The sequence below is a fragment of the Balaenoptera borealis genome (assembly GCF_965194805.1).
Source record: "Balaenoptera borealis genome assembly, chromosome: 12".
Lineage (NCBI taxonomy): Eukaryota > Metazoa > Chordata > Mammalia > Artiodactyla > Balaenopteridae > Balaenoptera > Balaenoptera borealis.
In genome coordinates, this window is record NC_138869.1 from 49,555,861 (window position 1) to 49,580,820 (window position 24,960).

At 39.5% G+C, this 24,960-nt stretch overlaps 1 protein-coding gene and 1 long non-coding RNA gene across 9 annotated transcripts in view; both read right to left on the reverse strand.

The window, feature by feature from the left end:
* The window catches only part of ULK4 (unc-51 like kinase 4), a 538,746-nt gene that overhangs the window by 218,194 nt on the left and 295,592 nt on the right, over positions 1–24,960 (reverse strand). For 5 of the 8 annotated variants that reach the window (XM_082348364.1, XM_082348362.1, XM_082348363.1 and 2 more), the window contains one exon: positions 19,239–19,344. The exons of the other annotated variants lie outside the window; for them this stretch is intronic. In XM_082348364.1, coding sequence (XP_082204490.1) covers positions 19,239–19,344 — 106 coding nt within the window. The remainder of the gene's footprint in view (positions 1–19,238; positions 19,345–24,960) is intronic. 8 annotated transcript variants of the gene reach the window in all.
* On the reverse strand, positions 12,726–18,809 carry LOC309608558. The gene is made up of 2 exons (XR_014232966.1): positions 13,835–18,809; positions 12,726–13,496 (listed from the first exon to the last, which is right to left on the reverse strand). It is a non-coding gene; the product is annotated as an uncharacterized lncRNA (long non-coding RNA).

The window sequence follows — 24,960 nt, forward strand, 5'->3', positions numbered from 1 at the left end:
TGGGAAGATAGCTTCAAACCTCTTTGAGTAGCTCTTTGAGATATATTTATAAGAGATACAACTCATTATATGCTATTTCCCGACACTATTATAGATTTGCACCTTCTATTATATGTCCCTCCTTCCTATTTTTAACATGTTTTTAATCTGACCTAGCCAAAGAGCTTGTTAAATGTCTTTTCTTTTATTAAAAAACTTTTTTGATAAGTTATAATATGGCTTTGATATCTCAGAGTATTTCAGATTAAGAAGCGTTAAGTGAGCACTGGTGACAAGACTCTTGGGAAGGGGAATAAAGACATTCCATCTCAATGAAACATTAAAGAAGGAAAAGTGGACAGTTCAAACTATTTAACACATAGTTCTCCATATTTCAAGATTAAGGTCAGACAAAATGATGGAAGCAAAAATAGAATCACTGCTTGTAAGTCTGCAGCTCCCAAAAATTGCTCTGCAAAATCCAAGATTATGTTCTCAGTTTCTACCAGTGGTTTTCGTTGTGCTCCAAAGCAACAGGATCTGCCCCTTGGAGATTAGTCAGCTGGATTCCAAAAGTGAGGAACTGGATAAGACCTGGGTAAGCAGCCCAAATTTTAACCATTTTGGTGGCCTTAAAAGAACTCAGCTTCTACTGTCTTATGTATATCAGGTTCTGAATAAACATACGTCGAGGGAATAAAGATATGAAACACATCACTGCAGATGAGGTCTGAAGTCAGACAACACATACGGCATAGGGCATACTGCGGCTGAGACTGTGAGTAGGTGCAGAGACTCAAAGCACTTATTCCAGAAATGGAACGTGAGCCCTACTCTTATCCACTATCACTCGCCCACTCACTCGCTCAGTGCATATTTATTGAGCAACGACCACGCACCAGCAACTGTGCAGGGGATGCAACTGTGAATGGGACAGGCAGCTTCCTGTCTCCGTGACGCCTTCATTCTAGCAGATGGCATGGCCATTAACCAATTAACTACATAATTCATATTTTCATTAAAATTGTAACATGTGCAACAAAGGAGAATATGGGATATCAAAGAAGGCTTCCTGGAGAAAATGGTGTTTGAACTGAGCACTGAAGGAAGTAATAAGGTAAAAAGGATGGGGAATGGTACGTGGGATGGCATGGGGCGGAAAGCAGCACGGTACCTGACAGAACCAGAGACAAGGTGACTGTGGCTACAGCACAGACAAAAGTGGGAAAAGTGGCTTGAGATGAAGTTCATGAAATAAGAGCTATTGGTTATGTTAATGATTCCAGTCTTGCTCCTAAGAGCAGCAGAAAGCTAGCAGAGGGAGTAATACGATAAAATTTGCCCCCTAAAGTGATCATTCTGGCTGTCGCTACATGAAAAATACATCAGAGAGTTCTCATCTCCTTCTCCAAGATTCTTCTCTTCCAAGGTCAGTCCTCCACAAATCATGAAAAAAATGTCAACATCCTTATTAACCTTTGGGGAAATGCAAATCAAAACCACGTGCGATACCACTTCACACCATTAGGATAGCCATAATACAAAAGGACACATAATAACAAGGGTTGGAAAGGGTGTGGAGAAATTGGAACCCCCCATAACACTGCTGGTAGAAATTTTAAATGGTGTAGCCACTTTGGAAAACAGTGTGGCAATTCCTCAAAAGATTAATAATAAAGTTACTATATGACCCTGAAATTCAAGTCCTAGATCTGTCCTAACAGAAATGAAAACATATGTGCCCACAAAAACTTGTTCATGAATATTCACAGCATTCACAATAACTGAATGATGGAAAATCCAGATGTCCATCAACTGATGAATGGATAAACGAAACGTGGTATATCTATACAATGGAATATTATTCTGCAAGAAATGAATGAAGTCCTGAGATATGCTACAATATGGATAAAACTTGAAAACATGATGCTAAGTGAAAGAAGCCAGTCACAAAAGACCACATATTATATAATTCCATGTATATGAAATTTCTAGAACAGGTAAATCAATAAAAACAGAATAGATAAATGGTTTTCTAGACAGAGGGGATTGGCGGGATGTGATGAATGACTGCTGACCAGCATGGGGTTTCTTTCTAGGATGAATAAATGTTCTAAAACTGATTGCACAACTCTGTGAATACACACAAAAAAAAACCCCACTGAACTGTACCATTTAAATGGGTGAGTTGTAAGGTATGTCAATTAAATCTCAATAAAGCTGTTTTTAAAACAGTGACTAAAAGGTAGAGGGAGTCCAGGAACAAGTGATTATCATTCACCCAAATGCATCCTCCCCTTCCTCATTCTTATTCTTCCTTCTCTCACCTCTTCATCCTTTGAATGGACTTTCAAAGGGATGCCCAGTAGTGACCCTGGAAACAAATCAATGGCCAACCAGGAGTCCAGGAGAAAGTACAGGGAAAATCCGTCAATACCACAGTCCTAAAATTGGCCCTCAATGCTCTCCTCCAGTCTTTCCTGATCTCCAAAATACTCAGAATTAGAGCTGAAAAGAAAACTGGGACCAAGTACGGAGTCCACTGGCCTAAAGTAGGCCAGAGACAGGAACACACCTGAGAGAGGAAGAGGGGCAAAGGCTGAAATAAAGAAGGCAAGGCAAACCCAGGTGAAAGGTGGGACTGAGAACATCACCGGAAAATATAACAGGGTCCAAATAAATATTTTAGGATTCTGAAACACTGCTTCTGTTCTCTGCTGTGATTTATTCCATACAACTGTCCAGCTGGGGCATTGGCGCCAACTGAGCAAGTGAAAGATTCTTGAGAGACCCCCTCTGTCCCCCATCTCTTGTAGGTCTCATACAGGGCCTCAGTGAGACCCAAGTCCTACAGCATGGTTGGAGGGGAATTAACACAGCATTGCCTATTCCTATAAACAAAATAGAATCCAAAACAAATTTTAGCTTCTTGATTAACAAGAAAAAATGATCTTGATTTTTTTTCCCAATCCACTCTCTACCCTTCCCCACCCAGCCCTGGGTGCCACGCAGGGCCCAGGAAGCTGTCTTTCAGGACTGTGGCGCTTAGGTGGGGAAAATATATACCTTGTTCAGCCTAATGAGGTATATAATGCTCACCTTACCTTTGTATAAAATTCATAATATTTGGCAGATATATTTCAAAGGTTTTGGCTTAAGTGTTTTGCATTTTTTAAAATTTCATTAAAAATGGAGTTGTACTTTTTTGCTCTATGTGGGTCTGGGAATGTGGATGTAAAATAAAAGTCACTTTTTTCCTACTACCAGAAACATTCAAAAGGGCCTTTAAAAATCAAATCTTTAATTCATCTAGCAAGTCGTTATTATTTCCCAAGGATGGTACCAAATAGTGGTAATAATACAGCTGCTATTTGTTGGGAGTCCTTTATTTATTAAGCACTTTACATATTGATACATTATCTCATTTAAATCTTACCAACCCTGCAAAGAAGATTTAAGCTCTATTTTATTGATGAGGAAACGAACTTCATGGTGCTACTGTAAGGACAGAATAGAATGATGGAATTTCAGATCTCCGTAACTTTCCACTTTATGAAAGGAAAATTAAAATAATGTACTCCCTCGGAGAGCAGGACGTATAAATAACGATCAGACAGGAGACTGACCACAGCCCATAGACAGACATGCCCTTGAGAAGCACAGACTGGCAGACAGTCCAGGTTGGAGGTCACTTAATACTACTATACCCTGAAACCACTCTTCAAATTACTGCCTTTGCAGGTCAATGTTTTTTATGATTTTCTGTTAGAGCTTAGGTCTAACTGTATACGTGAATTTATCAATGGAAAATTATAGACACAGACATTTACGTATAAAGAATTCATCTTACAGCCCACTTGTTAGGGAGGGTTTTTTTAACTACAGCATCTTTCCTGACAGGTTTCAGAAGTCTTTAAGACTTCATTTACCTGTGTAGTACCTGAATGAGTCAAGTAATATTACAGCCACTTTACAAGTAGGAAGCCAAGTAAATGGGGAAAAGGGAAAAGTATTTGCTTTTTCTTTGATTCATTCAGTACAGTAAACTGTTGGTTCATATGAGTGGCAAGACAAGAAATGAAAAGATACACTTTGTAGCAATAGAAACTGAAAGAGAACCTTGTATCTTACCTCGTGATTCCATTAAAGGAAAATACTATCATGTAAATACCTAGTTCAATGAAGGCTTTTTCAGATACCTAGTTTTATATCGTCCCCACATGCAGCATTGAAAACTAATGCTGCAGTGTGTTCTTGTCCGAGAAGGAAGATATAACCTGAGATTTAAGTTGGGATCCTTGTTTTCCCCAAGTTTTATCACAAGCCTATCTTTATCCAAGTATTAGCTTAACAGAGGAGAGTTCTCAAAGCATCTTTAAGAGAAAAGAAAAGCCAGCTTGGCATCCACCTTATACTATTCTTAAATGAAGTCTGGTAATATTACCTTACTAAATAATGTCATGTCAAATTCAAGAAATGCCCACTCTATGTTCAGCTGAAGTTCAATATTTTTGAGAGCATTCATATCTTATACTCATACATTTCCCCTATATTCATTTAAAATGAGAACAATCTCTAAAACTAAGAGCTGGATTATACCTACTCATCGTATAAGAATTTACTTCAGATTCAAAACTTCATGTAGACATGTTTAAACACTCTTTGAAGCTAATAGGGGCAGTTTGTTAATGCAAAGTTTTAGTGATATCAAGGTAGTGAGAAATCAGAAAAGTTCAAGTACATGATGAAAATAACTGTTATTTAAACATATAAAAGTTTCTCAGGTGACAAGATTTTAAATTAGATTATTTGGGACTTCCCTGGCAGTCCAGTGGTTAAGACTTCGCTTTCCAATGCAGGGGGTGCAGGTTCGATCCCTGGTTGAGAAGTTAAGATCCCACATGCCGCGCAGCCAAAAAACCAAGACATAAAACAGGAGGAATATTATAACAAATTCAATAAAGACTTTAAAAAAATAAATTAGATTATTTGTGCCTTTTCTTTTAACATTAAAATGTAACCATTTTGCTAAGTGAAAGACGCCAAACACAAGGGCTTCATATTATATGATTCCATTTATATGAAATGTCCAGAATAAGCAAATCCATACAGACGGAAAGGAGATTAGTGGTTTCTGCGGGAACGAACGAATGGGAATGACTGCTAAGGAGTACACGGGATTGTCTGAAGTCATGACAGTGTTCTAGAATAGATAATGGAGATAGTCCCACAACCTTGTGACTACACTAAAAAGCAGTGAATTGTGCACTTTAAAATGGTGAATTTTGTGGCATGTGAATTACACCTCAATGTTTAAACCTACACATTAAACAAGTGAAATTTCACTAAATACAGAAGAGTAAAGTATTTTCTAGAACTATCTTGGAGATAACATTAAAAAAAAAAAAATCAATCCTTGGGACTTCTCTGGTGGTCCAGTGGATAAGAATCCACCTTCCAAGGCAGAGGACGCAGGTTCGATCCCTGGTCAGGGAACTAAGATCCCACATGCCGCGGGGCAACTAAGCCTGTGCGCCACAACTACTGAGCCGGCGTGCTCTAGAGCCTGTGCACCACAACTAGAGAGCCCGCATGCCCCAACTACTGAGCCTGTGTGCTCTGGAGCCCGAGCACCACAACTAGAGAGCCCATGCACCACAACTAGAGAGCCTGCGCACCTCAATGAAGAGCCCGCATGCTGCAACGAAGATCCTGCGTGCCGCAACTAAGACCCGAAGCAGCCAAATAAATAAATTTTTTTTTTAAATCAATCCTTAAAATCAGTCCTAGCTCCCCCATCACAGAATCTTTAGGCATGGAGACCACAGGAACTGCTGATAGGTAGAACAGGGCATTCAGAAAGATGAGGGTGCAGGAAACTCACGTGAAATGCTTGAGACCATTAAGGAAATCAAGCCACAGCAGTCAGGGAGTCACAGTCAGGGGCCCTTGTTTGGTGAAAGACTACCATGCTTATTTTGGTGACATTGAGCATGGCCACTGAATGCATTTAAGGATTGGGAAGACAACCCAGAACCAAGCAGAACTTTAGAAGAACCCAACTTCACTGGGGTCCACTGGAGTTACCCCAACTTAGGCAATTTGTTAATGTAAGAGTTTTCACAGCCTACCCTAGAGCTTAGCCCACAGACACGAGAGTCAAAATAACAGATTTTTGTTTTAATTCACTGAGTTATGGGGTGGTTTGTAATCCAACAACAGCCAAATGAACTTGAAATAAACTCCATCTAGAATGAATAGGTATAATTGAATAAATCCCCTCAATAAAGGACGAAGTAAAGTGAACACTGAAATCAAGGAACACCAAACATTGACAGATATGTTAACAAGGGATGCTATAAAAAGTTACACAGGGTAGTAAAGAAATACACATGCCTCTTATCAATAGTTAGCTGAAAAAACTCAATAAAATATTTCTGGCATCTTAAATGTAAAATATCATAAGATACCAACTGTGATATTACTACAGTCTAAACTTTACTTGCATACTGGAAGGTATTTAATTCCTCCTATAAGTAACTGAAATAACAAATGTTATCTAAGGGACTTCCCTCCTGGTCCAGTGGTAAAGAATCTGTCTTCCAATGCAGGGGACATGGGTTCGATCCCTGGTCGGGGAACTAAGATCCCACATGCTGCGGGGCAACTAATCCCATGTGCCACAACTACTGAGCCTGCGCACCTCAACTTGAGAGCCTGTGTGCCGCAAACTACAGAGCCCACGTGCTCTGGAGCCCATGCGCCACAGCCAGAGAAGAGAAAAAACAACTAGAGAGAAGCTGTGTGCCGCAACGAAAGATCCCACATGCCTCAATGAAGATCCTGTGTGCTGCTACTAAGACCCTATGCAGCAAGAGGGAGGGAAGGGGGAGGGGGGAGGCAGAAGGAAGGAAACAAACATTGTCTAAGTAGTCCCAACAGGGAAAACTAGAATCAACTAAGGTAAAAATCACAGATAAGCCAGTTTTAGTTCAAGGTAAAGAAACACTTTCTAACAATTAGAATTCTTCAAAGGATGGAGTGTGCTGCTCCTGCGGAAAAAGGGCTTTCTAATTCCAGACCCATTCACACAGCAATCCCTCAGGGTGACAGCAAACAAGAGTCCGGCTCTGTGTGGGAGCTGAGTCTACACAGCAAAGATTTTCCAACCTGGGTTATCATTAGCCTCACCTGGGACGGTCCTCAGTCCCACTGATTCCCAAGCCACTGGTCTAATCTTCACAAGTCAACCAAGATAGAGGGGTAAGTAGGTAGTCAGTAATCAGCAACCAATTTCCTAATCCTCAGTTCAAACTGAACTGTAGTCTAGCCATAAGTTTCCAAACAGCTTTTCACAAAAATGACCCTGTACACCCCGAAGGCACCAGCCAGTTCTGCTGGTTTTTCCTCCTGTCTTGCCCAGTGTTTCCTCTGCTGCGGCCACACTGGCCTCCCCACTGTTCCTCTGACCTGCCAGGCAGGCTCCCACCTAGGATTCACACCTACTGTTCTCTCCGCCCACCTTCCCTCAGGTTTATCTGTATGGCTGCTTCTTCACTTCCTTCCAGCTTTTACTTAACAACCATATTCACAGTGAGGCCTTCCTTGGCTCCCCAAGGTAGGATGTCGACCTCACTCCCATCCAGACACCTCATACCCCCTTTTTCCTCCTTTACTCCTTCAGTATTTATCATCGTGTAACATCTAACTTTATCTAATGTAAACTTCTTGTTCATTTTTTTGGTTTGCTGTCTATTTTTTTCCACCAGAATGTCTGCTCCATGAAGGCAGAGATCTTGCCAGTTTTGTTCATTGCCATATTCCTTACACCGAGAACAATGCTTGGCACACAAATACTTGTTGAAAGACTGGATGATCTAGATCAGGGTGGAAAATCATCTGTTTTGTAAATAAATTTTTACTGAAACACAGTCATGTTCATCCCTTTATGTATTTATTGTCTACGGCTGTTTTTCTGCTACAAGAGCAGAACTGAGTAGTTGCAACAGATTATGGCCGACAAAGGCTAAAATATGTGAAATCTGGCTCTTTACAGGGTAGTCTGCCAACCCCAAGTGCGCCAGTCATGGTGTCATGTAAAGCTCTGGTTCTAAAGGTCTAGGTAACTATACTAGACTAAAGATGGTCATGGATTCATTGCAGCTCTTGTCATCAAAGACGGAGCCTCTTTCCCTATCCCTCGACCCAGGCTGGCTTAGTGATTTCCTTCAGTCAATAGCATATGATGAAGTGACAGAAGATTCCCGAGCCCAGGCCACAAGGGTCCTTGCAGCTTCCACTCAGACTCTTCTTGAATGCTGCCACCACGGGAAAAAGCCTGAGGGCACCTCTTTGAGGGTGAGTATCCCCCCAGCCACACAAGGCTACACACACACACACACACACAGACACACACAGACAGACACACACACACACAAGTCCAGCTGACACCAGCAGAGCCCAGCCTGTGCTGCCAACCCATGGAACAGTAAGCAAATAAACGACTATTATTTTAAGTCACTTAGCTTTAAGGGGTGGTTTATTACCTAACAAAGGCTAACTGACTCAGTTAAGATGTATTTATTATGATTTTTAGATTAAGCCCTTAGGGCAAATATTCCACTTCTTCACAAATCCTCACACTACTGTGAAGGCAGTGGCCTCTTTCTGAATATATTCATTTAAATGTAATTTTCGGTTACTTCTTAAGTTGAATCATAGTTTAATAACTAAATTTTACCAGTATGTTGATGTGAAAATTGCAGAGTAGTTATGGGAGAGTCTGAGTTAGTTACTGTACAAGAGGGGTTGGCAAACCACGGCCAGTGGGCTAGCCACCTAATTTTTTAAAGAAAATTTATGGACACAAGGTCATAACCACTCGTGTATGCATTCTCTGTGGCTGCTTTCCCGCTATATTGGCAGTATTGAGCAGTAGCGACAAAGATCATACGGTCCTACAAGCCTAAAATACTTACTATCTCGTCCTTTACAGGAAAGTTTGCCAACTCCTGCTCTGCGACATCATTCTGAATGTTATTCTTAAAAGTAAAGGAATCTAAGAGAGCTATCAAGTACACCTTCAAAGCCCAAACAGCTCTCATAGTGATTTTCTGGTCTCCTGAGGAAACACTGAATTAGGCAGTTTTATAATAAACCTAGCAAGAAATGAGTGTTTTGATTTCTGACACACCATAAACCAACGGGGACAAACAAATTCCTTAAATGCTCCTTTGGAGGTGCTATAGTTTTTTGGCTACTGCAGTGTGTCATGTACATCCATTATGCTGACAGCTCTGCTGGTAAAACTGAAGCTGGAATTAATATCCATTATCAAAAGGTCATTCATTGCACACGGATGAGCCAGCAGCCAGTTTTAAAATGTTAATAACTCTAACACTTTTTTCAAATATAAACAAAAGGTCTTACTTTGTTTTTTAATTCTTTCCCTAAACGTTTCATTTAAAAATGAAAATGTTTAAGCAAAAATCCTGAATTATACAATGCAGCTGCATACTGGTGATGTGTCAATGACTCTGCTTCTCAGAGTCTGCATACTTTGTGGGACGCCTACCAGGTGGCAGACGCTATACGGAGGTCCTCACATGTATTACCTACCACACCTCAATGAGTCTAAGATGCCAGTGATGGAAGGAACAGTATTATTTTATGTACCACTAAGAAAGAAAAAACGCTACCAATTACATGGCACACGCTTTATCACTTAGAACTTCGTCTTACACTCAATGCAAGCGCTCTGAGACTCAGTTTGATATGGATTTTCTCATATATTGCCTTTATAATACACAAAAAAGGAAATCTAAGTAAAATTAATTGGTTGAGTTTTTCCAAAAACTTCTTCCCATTTGGAGGCTGACTCTTCTCATTTGTCAACTCGGAATCATCAATGTCCGTGTTGCTCCGTAAGCTTTGCTCCACGAGAACACGGATGCAAGAGAGCCTTACGAAGCATGTCTCCTGAGGTCTCTGGGTTCACTTCCAGGGCACTCACACCCAGTCCACAAGGTTCAACACACACATGTCAGCAGCAAAAACTACATCAGGACTGCCATGTGGATAGCAATGGTTGATGTACTTATTTCAGAGATATTAAAATGTGAGGGGGAAAAAAATGTATGCCTTAGAATTCATTCTACCACTAGGTGTTAGTGTGTGGTCTGAGGATGAAACTCAACTTGACGCTGGCCTAACACAGCACCGCAATGAAGCACTTCAAGGCAGGAATAATCATTTCTACTTCATCTGCTGTACAGCTCACTTATATTGGGGTGATTTTTTAAGGTATTAATGTTACAAGTAACTATGTTTGGAATAGGGAATTTAATTCTGTATGACATGTAATGAATATATAAACCAATGATTGAATCAGAATTGATCCAAAATAAAAATTAACAAGAAAACTTCATTCAAGCCAACCACATACATTCAAGCCCATACAGTGGCAGATCATTAGTAACTCTTCATGTGGCCATGCTCCACTGAATCTTAATACACTCTGGGTTGGCAAACACCCAACAGATCTTTTATCCAACTTTGGAAAAATCAGCCCACACATTTAGTAGCCAAAGAGTCTGGAAAGCAGCAGAGTATAACGGAAAGTCAGACCTGGTGTTATCTCTGGAGAATGAAATCAGACTTTCTGCAGCCACAAGGACCTCTCCTCTCCTCCCCTCTAACCTCCCCTAGCAAGGGCCAGGAAGGAGATCCCAACCTCGGTGTACTCCTGGAATCCCACTACCCTTCCTCACCCCACCACACTTGCAGCCTGACCACCCTTTTCAGCCTTAAGACCACCTGGACTCATCATGCCCTTTGTCCCTACTCACGCTGTCACAAGAAGCTCAGGACTCCTGGTCACCCACAAACAGTATAAACAGCAAGAGGATTTGTGCATCTCCTTTCAGAGGCCACATCCCGTCCCTGCCCAACCTCTGAACCCCTTCCACTGTGATATTTGGAGCTCACAGTCAGTTATCAGCTAAATCCCTCAAATCATCCACTTCTTGTCTGTATGTACCTTTTATCTTCCTACTCTACCTGAAACCTGCCCCTTTTAGAGCCTTGTCTCCTCAGCAGGACCTTCAAGAGATGGATACTTCTTTGTCCACTCTGTCCGCATTTAACACTGGGCCTTAGTGGTGTCGCCTTGTACCCCATTGCTGCTTCTAGACCAGATGTTGGCAAACTTTTTCTTAAAAGGCCCTAAGGAAAATATTTTAGTCTTTGTCTCAACTACTCAATGTGGCTATTATACGACAAAGCAAGCCATAGACAACATGCAAATGAATGGACATATCTATATTTCAACAAAACTTTATTTGTAAAGGCAAGCAGCCAGCTGGCAGGCTATAATGTACTGAATCTCAGATCAAAAGTCTGTCCCACCTACTTCCCCTCCTCCAACTGCCATCATCCTCAGACCACTAGATCACCCCCGCCGCCTTATTCTCTGAGCTCAACGTTACACTAACACTACTCTTGCCATAATTATTTTTGTGATGTCCACTCCACTCCACAAAACACGGAAAGGGGCTAGATATTATGAGAACTGAAGCTTATCCAGTTGGGGAGTGGGGATAGGCTGTAAGAAGAAAAAAACTACGAATGTAAACTGTCCCTGCGTAAATGAGGGCCTTTCACACTTAAGCTTCATGTTAAATCTGCCTGTGCTTCTTCCGGTGTGCCAAATCTAACAGGCCTCTGAACACAAAATTTCAGTAGATGCCTTCCATCATCATAGACAATCCTTCCATGCCTGACCTCTCAATTCCCTAATATTATGTCTTCTAGGATTTTTTCCTTTATCCTGCCTCAGCCCTGCAATCCCATGCTTTCATAGGCTAGTAGCTGCAACCTCTGGAATCTCAATTTCAGGCATCTGACTCCTCATCCACTCTCTCAGCTGGCCAATAGGGCTACTAAGAATCTTGCAGGCATTATTCCACAGTATCCTGATTCTCAGCGCAACTTAGAGAGGAAAATGTTTTGAAGGATTCATGGGTAGGCTTTTTGTTTAATGGAATAAACTTCAATAAGATTTACAGGAAACTGACAAAGTTTTTGCTAGAATTATAATGTCAGAAGAACCACCAGCTTGTATTAAAAAGGACAGGGATAATTCATTTTCAGAATGAAGAGAGGTATTAGGGCCCCCTAACTTCTATGCACAGGAATCAGGCTGAAAAACCTACTAAGCTATAAATACGGGTCATTCTTAGGGAAAAGGAACAATGATTCAGATGTTTTAAGAGTTTAAACAATTTTAATAGTTTGCCTTTCTAGAAATTTCATCTAAGTTATCTAATTTATTGGGATATAGTTAGTTTATAGTATTCCCTTATAATCCTTCTTATTTCTATAAGGTCAGTAGTAATGACCTACCTATCGGCAAATTAGCTGATTCTTTCTTCTGCCAATTCATACCCACTGTTGAGAACCTCTAGTGAATTATTCATCTCAATTATTAATTATACTTTTCAACTTCAGAATTTCCATTTGGTTCTTTTTTATAATGTTATCTCTTTATTGATATTCTCAACTTGCGCAGACGTTGTTTTCACGCTTTCTCTTTAAATCTTTAGACGTGGTTTCCTATAGTTCTTTGCATGTATTGATAATAGCTGATTTAAAATCTTTGTCTAGTTAATCCAACATATGGATCGCCTCTGAAATAGTTTTATTGACTGCATTTTTCCTGTATATGGGCCATACCTATTTTTTGGGGGGGCATGCTTTGTAATTGTTGATTAAAACTGGATATCTTAGGTCATATAATGTGTAAACTTTGGAAATCAGACCCCCCCCACCACACACACACCAACGGTTTTCAGTTACTGCTGTTTTGTTGTAGTTATTTCAGCGACTTTCCTGTGCTAATTCTTTAAGTCTGTTATTACCTGTAGTGTGAAGCCACAGAAGTCTGTGTCATTTAGCTCAGCACCCAACTAAAGACTGGCCAGAGATTTCCTTAAATGCCTTGAATCAGTAAGTCTTCCACCTTTGCCAAGGGGCTGTGTGTGTGTGTTGGAGAATGCCTTCAACATTTAGGCACTTTACAGCTCTGTGCGGGACCTCAACATCAGCCAGAGAGCCTTCTCTTCTTATAGAGACTCATCAGTTTTTCTTGAATAAACATTCCTTACATTGTTGCAAGCCTTTAGTAATTTGGTAATTCCCAGAGTTCACAAAGTTTACTACCAAACTTTTTTTTCCAGTGTTTTTGTTACTTTTATGGCAAGATAGGTTTTTGGGGGTCATCAATGTACCCATTCTGGAAGGCTGCCTAGTAAGTTTTCTTTTAAAGAATTTCAGAGAAGAGGAAAAAAAAGATATTCTTTTCTAGTTAAGCCCTGCCTTGTATATTTTATTCTTTCTGCAGATCTGAGTTTCAGTTTTCATCTGGTATCACTTCCCTTTATCTTGAAAAGTTAATTTAACATTTACCATTAGGCAGAAAATTCTGAAATTTTCATTTATCTGAAATGTCCATATTTCACCTTCATTTTTTTTTTTTTTAAGAAATTCACGTTCTTTTTTTTTTTTTTTTTTTTTTTTTTAATTTATTTATGACTGTGTTGGGTCTTCGTTTCTGTGCGAGGGCTTTCTCTAGTTGTGGCAAGTGGGGACCACTCTTCATCGCGATGCGCAGGCCTCTCACCATCGTGGCCTCTCTTGTTGCGGAGCACAGGCTCCAGACGCGCAGGCTCAGTAATTGTGGCTCACGGGCCCAGTTGCTCCGTGGCATGTGGGATCTTCCCAGACCAGGGCTCGAACCCGTGTCCCCTGCATTGGCAGGCAGATTCTCAACCACTGCGCCACCAGGGAAGCCCTTCACCTTCATTTTTAAAGGATATTTTCACTGAATATAAAAATCTAGGTTGGCAGCTTTTATTATGTCAACACTCAAGGTATTTTTCTGCTCTTCTGGCCTCTACTGTTTCTGACAAGAGATCAGCCATCATTTGTATTGCTGACCTCCTTTATGTGTCATTTTTCTCTGAACACTTTCAAAATTTTTATCTTCAGTTTTCAGAAGCTTAGATATTATGTGCTTAGGTAGTTTCTGTTTTGCAATCTTGCTAAGGGTTTTCTTAGCTTCTTGGATCTATAAGCAAATATTTTCACCGTATGTGAGAATATTTTGGCCATTATTTATTTAAATTCTTTTTCTGCCCCATTATCCCTCTTCTGTTTCTGGGATTCCAATTACACATATATTAGAATGCTTGATTATTGTCCCAAAGGTCACTGATGTTCTTTCATTTTTTAAAAATCTTTCTCTTTGTTCTTCAAATGGGAAAACTTTACTAATCTTACAAGTTTAGTTACTGTTTCTTCTGCAGTTTTTAATCTGCTAAACTCCAGGGAAGTTTTCATTTCAGATATTATACTTTTTGGTTCTAGACTTCTACTTGGCTCTATTTTTTCATAGATTCCATTTCTCTGATGAAATTCCCTACCTCTTTTCTCTTTGGCCTTGGATATATTTATAATAGTTGTTTAAAAGCCTCATCTACCATTTCACAATATATACACCTACCAAATCATCACATTGTATACCTTAAACTTACACATTGTTGTAGTTCGGCTGCATCTTTAAAAAGCTGGAAAAAACTCTATCCAAAAAAAAAAAAAGTGCAACACATGAAAACTGGTACAGATTCCTGGTTTTGAGTTTCTCAGAATTTGTGATGATTTTAGGAAGTACAAGAATGCCAAGACCATATGAAATCACCTTGAACAACACAGTGAGAGCATTACTCTCCTTTCAAATCTCCTGACTGTCAAGAAAGCATCAGTTGGGTGCTAGGGTTATCTTACCTCTCTATTATTTGCTAATAAACATTTTTAACAGATAGGAAAAAAGTGCCTGATCTGGTAATTCCAACATCTGGGTGATCTTGGGCTTTGTTTGAACTGACATTTTATTAATATTAATATTATTATTATTATTATCATCATCATCATCATTATATCATCATCATGGGTCACATTTTCTAGCTTCTTTTTCATGTATATTAAGTTTTGGCTATATGCTTGTCACTGTGGATAATATGTTGTAGAGAGCGTGGGTTATATTGTCATCTTTTAAGTGGTATTTTGTTCTAGCAGGCAGTTAAATTTCTTGTCAATCTTTTGACCCTGAGGGATTAGTTTTATTCTTTGTTAGGAAAGGTCTACAGTGGTTTAATCCTTAGTCCTAGGACATGGTCGAAACTCTATGGCAGGTCTAGAGTAGCCTTCAGTTTCAGGCTGGTGTAACTTTACTTAGGTGCATAGCAAGGTTTCTCCACTGGCTAGGATGGAATTCCTACATCTCCTATCACTGCATAATTTCTGCTATCTCAATTCAGCTCAAAAGAAAAGAGAAAAGAAGAGAGAAAACTTCCTTAAAAAAAAAAAAAGAAGAAGAATATAGCAATGACACCAAAATCTAGCAAAAAACAGTATTTTTAAAAAAGAAAGAAACAGGAAACAAAACTACAGACCAATCCCACTTATGAGTAGCAATGGAAAATCCTGAATAAAAGATTAACAAAGAATTTGAGTAGCACAATTAAAGAATATTATATCACAATTAAGTGTGGTTACGACTCAAATGCTAGGATGATTTAATATTAGGTAATCTATTAAATATAATCTGTTACATGAATAGATCCAAGGAAAAATCATTTGCTCATTTCCAGAGATGCCAAGAAAGCATTTGACAAAAGTCATTATTTATTCTTGATTACAAAAGATAAAATTTAAATAGATAGGTACTTCCTTAAACAGAAAAAAAGATTCTGAGGTAATACCAAGGTATCCTCTATCTCATTCTCTTTGAATCTTGCAATTGGACAAGAGAGAAAAAGTAGAACTATAAAAGTTGAAAAGAAAGATGGTTACTAATGGTTATTATTATATAACCAGAAAGTAAACAGAATCATTTAGAAACCATTATTATGGAAAGTAATAAGAGAATTAACCTAGGAACAAAGTTAATAAATAGAAATCAAAAACTTTCAAACATATACTAAAAAAAAATAATTGAAAACTATATTGGCAGAAAATTCCTTATTTCTAATAGCAAGCAAAAAAGGATGGGAAGAAACCTGGGAAGAGATAAACAACAAGAAATGCATATGGCCTATATAAGGAAAACTATAAAGAAACAAAATCAAACAAATGGGAAAACATAACATACTCATAGGTCCGAAGACAACCAATCTCATGTGATTTGATGGAAGTACAAATTGGCATGTTACTTACAACACCTTGTCAATATCTATGGAAATTACAGATGCATATACCCCTTGATCCAGCTATTCTAACCCCAGGAATTTACCCTATAGATAGTCCTGCTCCCATGTGAAGGTATGCATGCATAAGGTTATTCATTGCAGAACTATCTGTAATAGCAAAAGATGGGAGATTACCCATATCCATTAGAGTACCGGTCTATTCTGACATACCCATAAAACAGAATAGGATGCTGCTGTATAAAAGAATAAATATTTCTATGCACTAAAATCCCTCAACTGTTGGCAATATTTATTACTGCTGGGAATGCACATTTTTCTTAGGGGAGGAAAAAAATACTGCCAACATTTAAATATAATGACCACATAGAAACAAAACTCTAAATTCTTGGGGGAAAAAATCAGAACAGGGACTTAATGATCTTATCCACTGATTGATCTCATTCAAGTCTTATTTTTATGAACATTCAAATGAAAGATTTTATTAATATAAAAGTAGTAAACGTTATGTTTAAAACGCAACAATATTCCCAACTTGATCTATAGAATCAATGCAATCCCAATCAAAGTCCTAGCAAGTTATTTTATTAGTATCAACAAACTGATTCTAAAGATTATATGAAAAGGCAAAGACCCAGAACAGCCAACACAATATTGAGGAGAAGAACAAAGTTGAATGACTGATGCTACCCGACTTCAAGACTTACTATAAAGCTACAGACATCAAAGACAGTGTGGTACTGGTAAAAGAATAAGCAAATAGATTAATGGAACAGAACAGACAGCCCAGAAACTGACTCACATAAATATAGTTAAAAGATCTTTGGCAAAAGAGTAAAGGCAATACAATGGAGCAAAGACAGTCCCTTCAACAAATGGTGCTAGAACTAGACAGCAACATACACATACACACACACACACACACACACAAAACCTACCTTATACCTTTCACAAAAATTAACTCAAAATGGATCAGACCTAATTGTAAAAAATTCAAAACTATAAAACTCCTAGAGGATAACATAACAAGATGACGTTTGGTATAGTGATGACTTTTGAGATACAACGCCACAGACAAAATCCATAAAAGAAATAACTGATAAGCTGGACTTAATTAAAATTGAAAACTTCTGCTCTGCAGAAGACAATACCAAGAGAATCAGAAGACAAGCCACAAAATCGGGTGAAAATATTTGCAAAAGACAGATCTGATAAAGGACACTTGTTCAAAATATACAAAGAATTCCTGAAACCCAACAGTAAGAAAACAAATAACCCAATTAAAAATTAGGTTAAAGATCTTAGCAGAGATCACCAGAGAAGATATACAGATGGAAAACAAGAATATGAGAAAATGCTCCACATCATATACCACCAGGGAAAGGCAAATTAAAACAACGAGCTACCACTACACACCTAACAGAATGTCCGAAATCCAGAATACTGACAACACAAACTGCTGGCAAGGATGCTGAGGAACAGGAACCATCATTCACTGTGGGAATGCAAAATGGTACAGCCACTTTGGAAGACAATTTAGCAGTTCCTTACAAAATTAAACAGTTAGTGTATGATTAGCAATTGCACTTCTTGGTATTTACCTAAAGGAGTTCAAAACTTAAGTCCACACAAAAAGCTGCACACAGATACTTACAGCAGCTTTATTCAGAACTGCCAAAACCTGGAAGCAACCAAGATGTCCTTCGTTAGGTGAATGGATTAATAAACTGTGGTGCATCCAGACAATGGAGAATTATTCAGTGCTAAAAAGAAATGAGCTGTCAAACCATGAAAAGACATGGAGAAACCTTAAATAAACATTACTAAGCGAAAGAAGCCAATCTGAAAAGACTACCTACTGTGTGATTCTAACTTTATAACATTCTGGAAAAGGCAACACTAGGGAGACAATAAAAAGATCAGAGGTTGCGGAAGGCAGGGGTGTGAATAGGCAGAGCACAGAGGGTTTTTAGGGCGATGAAAGAAAAGACACCGTAAATATTGTGATGATGTATATATGTCATACATTTGTCCAAACACATAGAATGTACAACACCAAGAGTGAACCCTATTGTAAACTAAGGACTTTGGGTGACTAGGATGTCAATGTTGGTCTATCTTTAGTAAAGAACATACCACTTTGGTGAGTGATGTTGACAATGGCGTAGGCTATGCATGTGTGGGGGGCAGGGGTTTTATGGGAAATCTCTGTACCTCCCTCTCAATTTGGTTTTAAACCTAAAACTACTCTAAAAAAATGAAGTCATTAAAAAGTTTTTCATTTTAGGGCTTCCCTGGTGGCGCAGTGGTTGAGAGTCTGCCTGCCAATGCAGGGGACACGGGTTCGAGCCCCGGTCTCGGAGGATCCCACGTGCTGCGGAGCGGCTGGGCCCGTGAGCCACAACTACTGAGCCTGCGCGTCTGCAGCCTGTGTGCCGCAACAAGAGAGGCCGCGATGGTGAGAGGCCCGCGCACCACGATGAGGAGTGGCCCCTGCTTGCCTCAGCTAGAGAAAGCCCTCGCACAGAAACGAAGACCCAACACAGCCAAAAATAAATAAATAAAAGAAAATAAAATAAAATAATTAATTAATTAATTTTTTAAAAGTTTTTCATTTTAATATTACAGATATGCATAAAGTGTAAAGTGTAACTCATCCAGTCTCATTTTCCAAGGTGCTTTTGACCATATATGCTTTCATTTTGATAGGCAGAAATAAGTCTAAATACTCTGCTTACACTCTACTTCTTGGTTTCTCATCTGTAAGGAGTTTGTATTGATTTTGTGCCATGAAGGAGAATGAATTAACTCAGAGAATCTATCACAATCTAACGACACTTTCCATTTCTGCTGGTGATGTTACCATTATTTGTACACCTTAAAACATCTATTTTGATTGATCAACTTTAAATAGTACTTCTTGACTCTCTAAGATGAGGAAACTTACAAATAGGCAAAGTTCAGCATAATCAAAGATGAAGTCTAAGAAGCATTTACCTTGTTCATAAAGTAGCTTCATATTCAAATCTTTGCAGGTGACCAGATTGTTGAGCAATGCAACCACACTTTGCATGGTGTTACCCAGAATGTTCGCCTGATGTTCCTGCAACAGATCACCATTCCATCATAACAGTACAGAAATAGCATTACATCGTAATAAAGACAAATGATCAAACGACCTCCATCCCTTCATTCTTTTACAAGGTTGAATGATTATCTTTTTGCACTTGGGTGAAGCAGACCCCTGTGTGGTAAGGCCCCATCAGTGAGTTAGGTGAGCGGGAGGCAGTCTGAATCGCTCAGCACCAGCACTGCTGCATGCAGTCCCCTGCCCATGCACTGAGGAACAACCACATAGCCCTCTGTGCTTTCAAAGGGCACCAAAGGAGTCAGAGAGATCAGAAATCAAGTACATGGAACTTAGGAAACCACACCTGAAAGTGATTCTGAGATCACAGAAGAAAAACCTCTTAAAGAAATATTTCTGCAGTTTGGAGAGTAAACTGCTATTCTCCTTCTTTAGTCTTACACACTGCTGGTTATGTTGGATATGACTTACTGCATCACTGCTTCAGTGTAATAAACTACACTTGGGACCTGAAAAAGTGAATTTTGCTTTCCCTAACACTTTGCATCATACAGCAGGGAGTAACTTTGGCCCTCATTTCTCATTGTAAAGACAGAAAAGATAACTTCTTTGTAACTTTTAAGGGATCTTAAAAAGAAGTTGGGGCTTCCCTGGTGGCACAGTGGTTGAGAATCCACCTGCCAATGCAAGAGACACGGGTTCAAGCCCTGGTCCGGGAAGATCCCACATGCTGTGGAGCAACTAAGTCCGTGCGCCACAACTACTGAGCCTGCGCTCTAGAGCCCGCGAGCCCACATCCCGCAACTACTGAAGCCCGCATGCCTAGAGCCCGTGCTCCACAACAAGAGAAGCCACAGCAATGAGAAGCACATGCACTGCAACGAAGAGTAGCCCCCGCTCACTGCAACTAGAGAAAGCCCACGCACAGCAACGAAGACCCAACACAGCCAAAAATAAATAAATTTAAAAAAATAACTTGCTTTAGTTTTGTTTCCTTTTCACTCTTCTGAATTTTTAAAAAATTAAACAACTAACACTGACTGTGATTGAAACTATAAAATTTCAAATAGTATAAAAATAAAGTCTTTAAGCTCCAGGACTAGATGAGGCAAGCCAGCTGCATACAGTATAGAAAGAATGGAGAAACTCGCTCTCAGGTCTATGCCAATGCAAGCACTTGCTGGAAGTGAGTGCTTCTAGGGGGCTAGCTTGTCCCACGCTAGCCCTGGCCCCGCCCCTTGGTCACTCTGTTAATAACAAGTCCTATCCTAAAGAGTTATGGGTGTATCAATTTAGTAGACTCCATCCAGACCCTTTCCTATTCATTTCCTCCCTTTCTCTCTCTCTCTCTCTCTCACATACACACAGAAATACATGGTTTGCTCTGTTATCTAAACATAAGTTATATCATATTTATTAATTCACTCAACAAATAACTAATGAAGAGCTATTATGTACCAGGCACTGTTCTAGGCACCTGAGGGAACAAAACAAGGTTCCCTGTCCTCACGGAAATAGACAACAAACAACAGGCACAGGGACTTTCCTAGTGGTCAAGTGGTTAAGACTCTGCACTCCCAAAGCAGGGGGCCCGGGTTTGATCTCTGGTCAGGGAACTAGATCCCGCATGCCCCAATTAGAGATTCCGCATGCCGCAAATAAGACCCGGAGCAGCCAAATAAATAAATGAATATTTAAAAAAAAAAAAAACAAAAACAGGCACAGTAAGTAAGTAAACTGGACTATGTGTTAGAAGATAACAAGTGCTATGGTAGAAAAAGAAAAGAGCAGAGCAGGAACGGAGGGTTGGGAGTTTAGCAGTGACGCTGTCCATCATTTTACATTGTGTGGTCAGGGTGGGACTCATTGAGAAGGTGTCATTTGAGTGGAAATTTTATTTTACTTTTTAAATGCTGAAGCATCTTAGAATTCTTTGGACTAATTTAGTTTTAATAAAATTTTCTTTTGAAATAATTTTAGATTTACAAAAGAGTTGCAAAGACAGTGTAGAGAGTTTCCATATACCCTTCACCCAGATGTTCCCTATGTTAACAGCATACCCAACCAAGGTACACTGATCAAAACTCAGGACTGGGACTTCCCTGGTGGTCCAGTGGTAAAGAATCTGCCTTCCATTTTTCACAGAACTAGAATAAAAAATTTCACACTTTGTATGGAAACACAAAAGACCCCAAATAGCCAAAGCAATCTTGAGAAAGAAAAATGGAGCTGGAGGAATCAGGCTCCCTGACTTCAGACTATACCACAAAGCTACAGTAATCAGACAGTATGGTACTGGCACAAAAACAGAAATATAGATCAATGGAACAGGATAGAAAGCCCAGAGATAAACCCACGCACATATGGTCACCTTATCTTTGATAAAGGAGGCAACAATATACAATGGAGAAAAGGCAGCCTCTTCAATAAGTGGTGCTGGGAAAACTGGATAGCTACATGTAAAAGAATGAAATTAGAACACTCCCTAACACCATACACAAAAATAAACTCAAAATGGATTAAAGACCTAAATGTAAGGCCAGACACTATAAAACTCTTAGAGGAAAACATAGGAAGAACACTCTATGACATAAATCACAGCACGATCCTTTTTGGTCCACCTCCTAGAGAAATGGAAATAAAAACAAAAATAAACAAATGGGACCTAATGAAACTTAAAAGCTTTTGCACAGCAAAGGAAACCATAAACAAGATGAAAAGACAACCCTCAGAATGGGAGAAAATATTTGCAAAGGAAGCAACTGACAAAGGATTAATCTCCAAAATTTACAAGCAGCTCATGCAGCTTAATATCAAAAAAACGAACAACCCAATCCAAAAATGGGCAGAAGACCTAAATAGACATTTCTCCAAAGAAGATATACAGATTGCCAACAAACACATGAAAGAATGCTCAACATCATTAATCATTAGAGAAATGCAAATCAAAACTACAATGAAATATCATCCCACACCGGTCAGAATGGCCATCATCAAAAAATCTACAAACAATAAATGCTGGAGAGGGTGTGGAGAAAAGGGAACCCTCTTGCACTGTTGGTGGCAATGTAAATTGATACAGCCACTATGGAGAACAGTATAGAGGTTCCTTAAAAAACTAAAAATAGAACTACCATATGACCCAGCAATCCCACTACTGGGCATATACCCTGAGAAAACCATAATTCAAAAAGAGTCATGTACCACAATGTTCATTGCAGCTCTATTTACAATAGCCAGGACATGGAAGCAACCTAAGTGTCCATCGACAGATGAATGGATAAAGAAGATGTGGCACATATATACAATGGAATATTACTCTGCCATAAAAAGAAATGAAATTGAGTTATTTGTAGTGAGGTGGATGGACCTAGAGTCTGTCATACAGAGTGAAGTAAGTCAGAAAGAGAAAAAGAAATACCGTATGCTAACACATATATATGGAATTAAAACAAAAACAAAAAAGGTCATGAAGAACCTAGGGGCAAGACGGGAATAAAGACGCAGACCTACTAGAGATGGACTTGAGGACACGGGGAGGAGGAAGGGTAAGCTGGGACAAAGTGAGAGAGTGGCATGGACATATATACACTACCAAATGTGAAATAGATACTTAGTGGGAAGCAGTCGCACAGCACAGAGAAATCAGCTCGGTGCTCTGTGACCAGCTAGAAGGGTGGGATAGGGAGGGTGGGAGGGAGGGAGATGCAAGAGGGAAGAGATATGGGGATATATATATATATATATGTATAACTGATTCACTTTGTTATAAAGCAGAAACTAACACACCATTGTAAAGCAATTATACTCCAATAAAAACGTTAAAGAAAAAAAAAAAAAAGAATCCACCTTCCAATGCAGGGGACGCAGGTTCAATCCCTGGTCAGGGAACTAAGATCCCACATGCCGCGGGGCAACTAAGCCCATGCTCCACAACTACTGAGCTCACGCGCCTCAACTAGAGACCCTGCATGCTGCAAAACTACAGCCTGCACGCTCTGGAACCTGCATGCCACAACTAGGGAGAGAAAACACGCACACCACAACTAGAGAGAAGCCCACGCACCACAACAAAAGAGCCCACATGCCTCAACGAAGATCCCGTGTGCTGCAACTAAGACTTGATGCAGCCAAAAATAAATAAAATAAATAAATAATAAATAAATAAATCTTTAAAATAAAAAACAAAACTAGGGACTTAACACTGATACAAAACTAATAGTGAAACTACAGACTTTATTCAAATTTCACATTTTCCACTAACATCCTTTTCTGTTCTGGGATCCAATCCAGGATGCCATATTGCACTTAGAATTAACTCATTTTTGCAATACATATTTACTAAGTGCCCACTGTTCTAGGTACTTGGTTTATGTCAGTGAATAAAAGAGACCAAAAACAATTTTTTTAATTAATTTTTTTAAGAAAAAGCCCTGCCCTTGCGGATGCCCTGTGGAGTTTACCTTGAAGCAGAGAGGGAAGACAACATAGTAAATAATTCCATGGTATGTTAAAGACGATACACACTACAGGAGAACAGAACAGGGTAAAGTGGTTTGGGAGTGCTGCAGGGGAAGGCTGCAGTTTTAAACAAGGCACGTAAGGCAAACCTCCTTCGGAAGGCAGCCTCTGAGCAGGTTTGGATTTACTCTTTATGCTGCCAGGTTCTGTTAGCTAGTTTGTTTTAGGGTAGTTGCATCAATGTTCTTCAATGTTATTGGCCTATGAGTGACATCCTCATCTGATTTTAGTATCAGTTTCATGCTAGTCTTGTCCATCCATTTTATTCCACAAATATTTACAGTGCATCTATTTCTGGGTGATGTGGTAGAACTCACTAATAAAAGCAACTGGGCTCAGTGTATTTTTACCGGTAGATCTTTAAGTATTTTTTTGAAAAACATCTTATACTCAGGAATGTACACACTGACCCAATTTTATTTCCATTTTCCAAGAAAATCACCTATAATGTCCAAGTTTCCAAACGTATTGTAATAGAAGCACACACAGCAGTCACTGTCTTTACCTGTCTTCTCTGAACCGACTGACATCACCTTTTACCTGTCTCCTCCCTCTTTCTTAATGGTCAGACTCACCAAAGCCTTGCCTATTTTATTGGTCTTTTCAAAGAACCAGCTTTCCGTCTTAATCAAGAATCTACATTTGTGACTTCGAGTTAGTCATTACAAATGTACACGATTTCCCACTTCCCTCACCTAGATATGCAGGAGGATGGCACTTCCCTGCCCCCTCATAATTCGAGATGCCCATAACTGGACTTGCTTTGGCCAATCAGACTCATCTGGGCAGAAGCTTTAAGGGTCAGAGAGGGCTTCACCATCCTATCTTTCCTCTGCCCTTAAGACCAGCGATGGTCTAGACGGTAGAGGCTCCAGTAGCCCAGGTCTCAGAGTGAGGATGTGCAGCAGAGACAGCGGGACTCGCTTGATGAACACGTGGCTCCCAAAGCTCATCAAAACACCAACGCGGCATCAGGCTCCGAAACTGCAGTTAACAGTCGTGTACATCCCACCAACAGGAGCCGCTTGATTTCATGAGTCTTACCATCTATATCTTCAATACAAGACAAAAGGTCTGCTTTCCAAATACCACTAGCTGAAAATTGATATT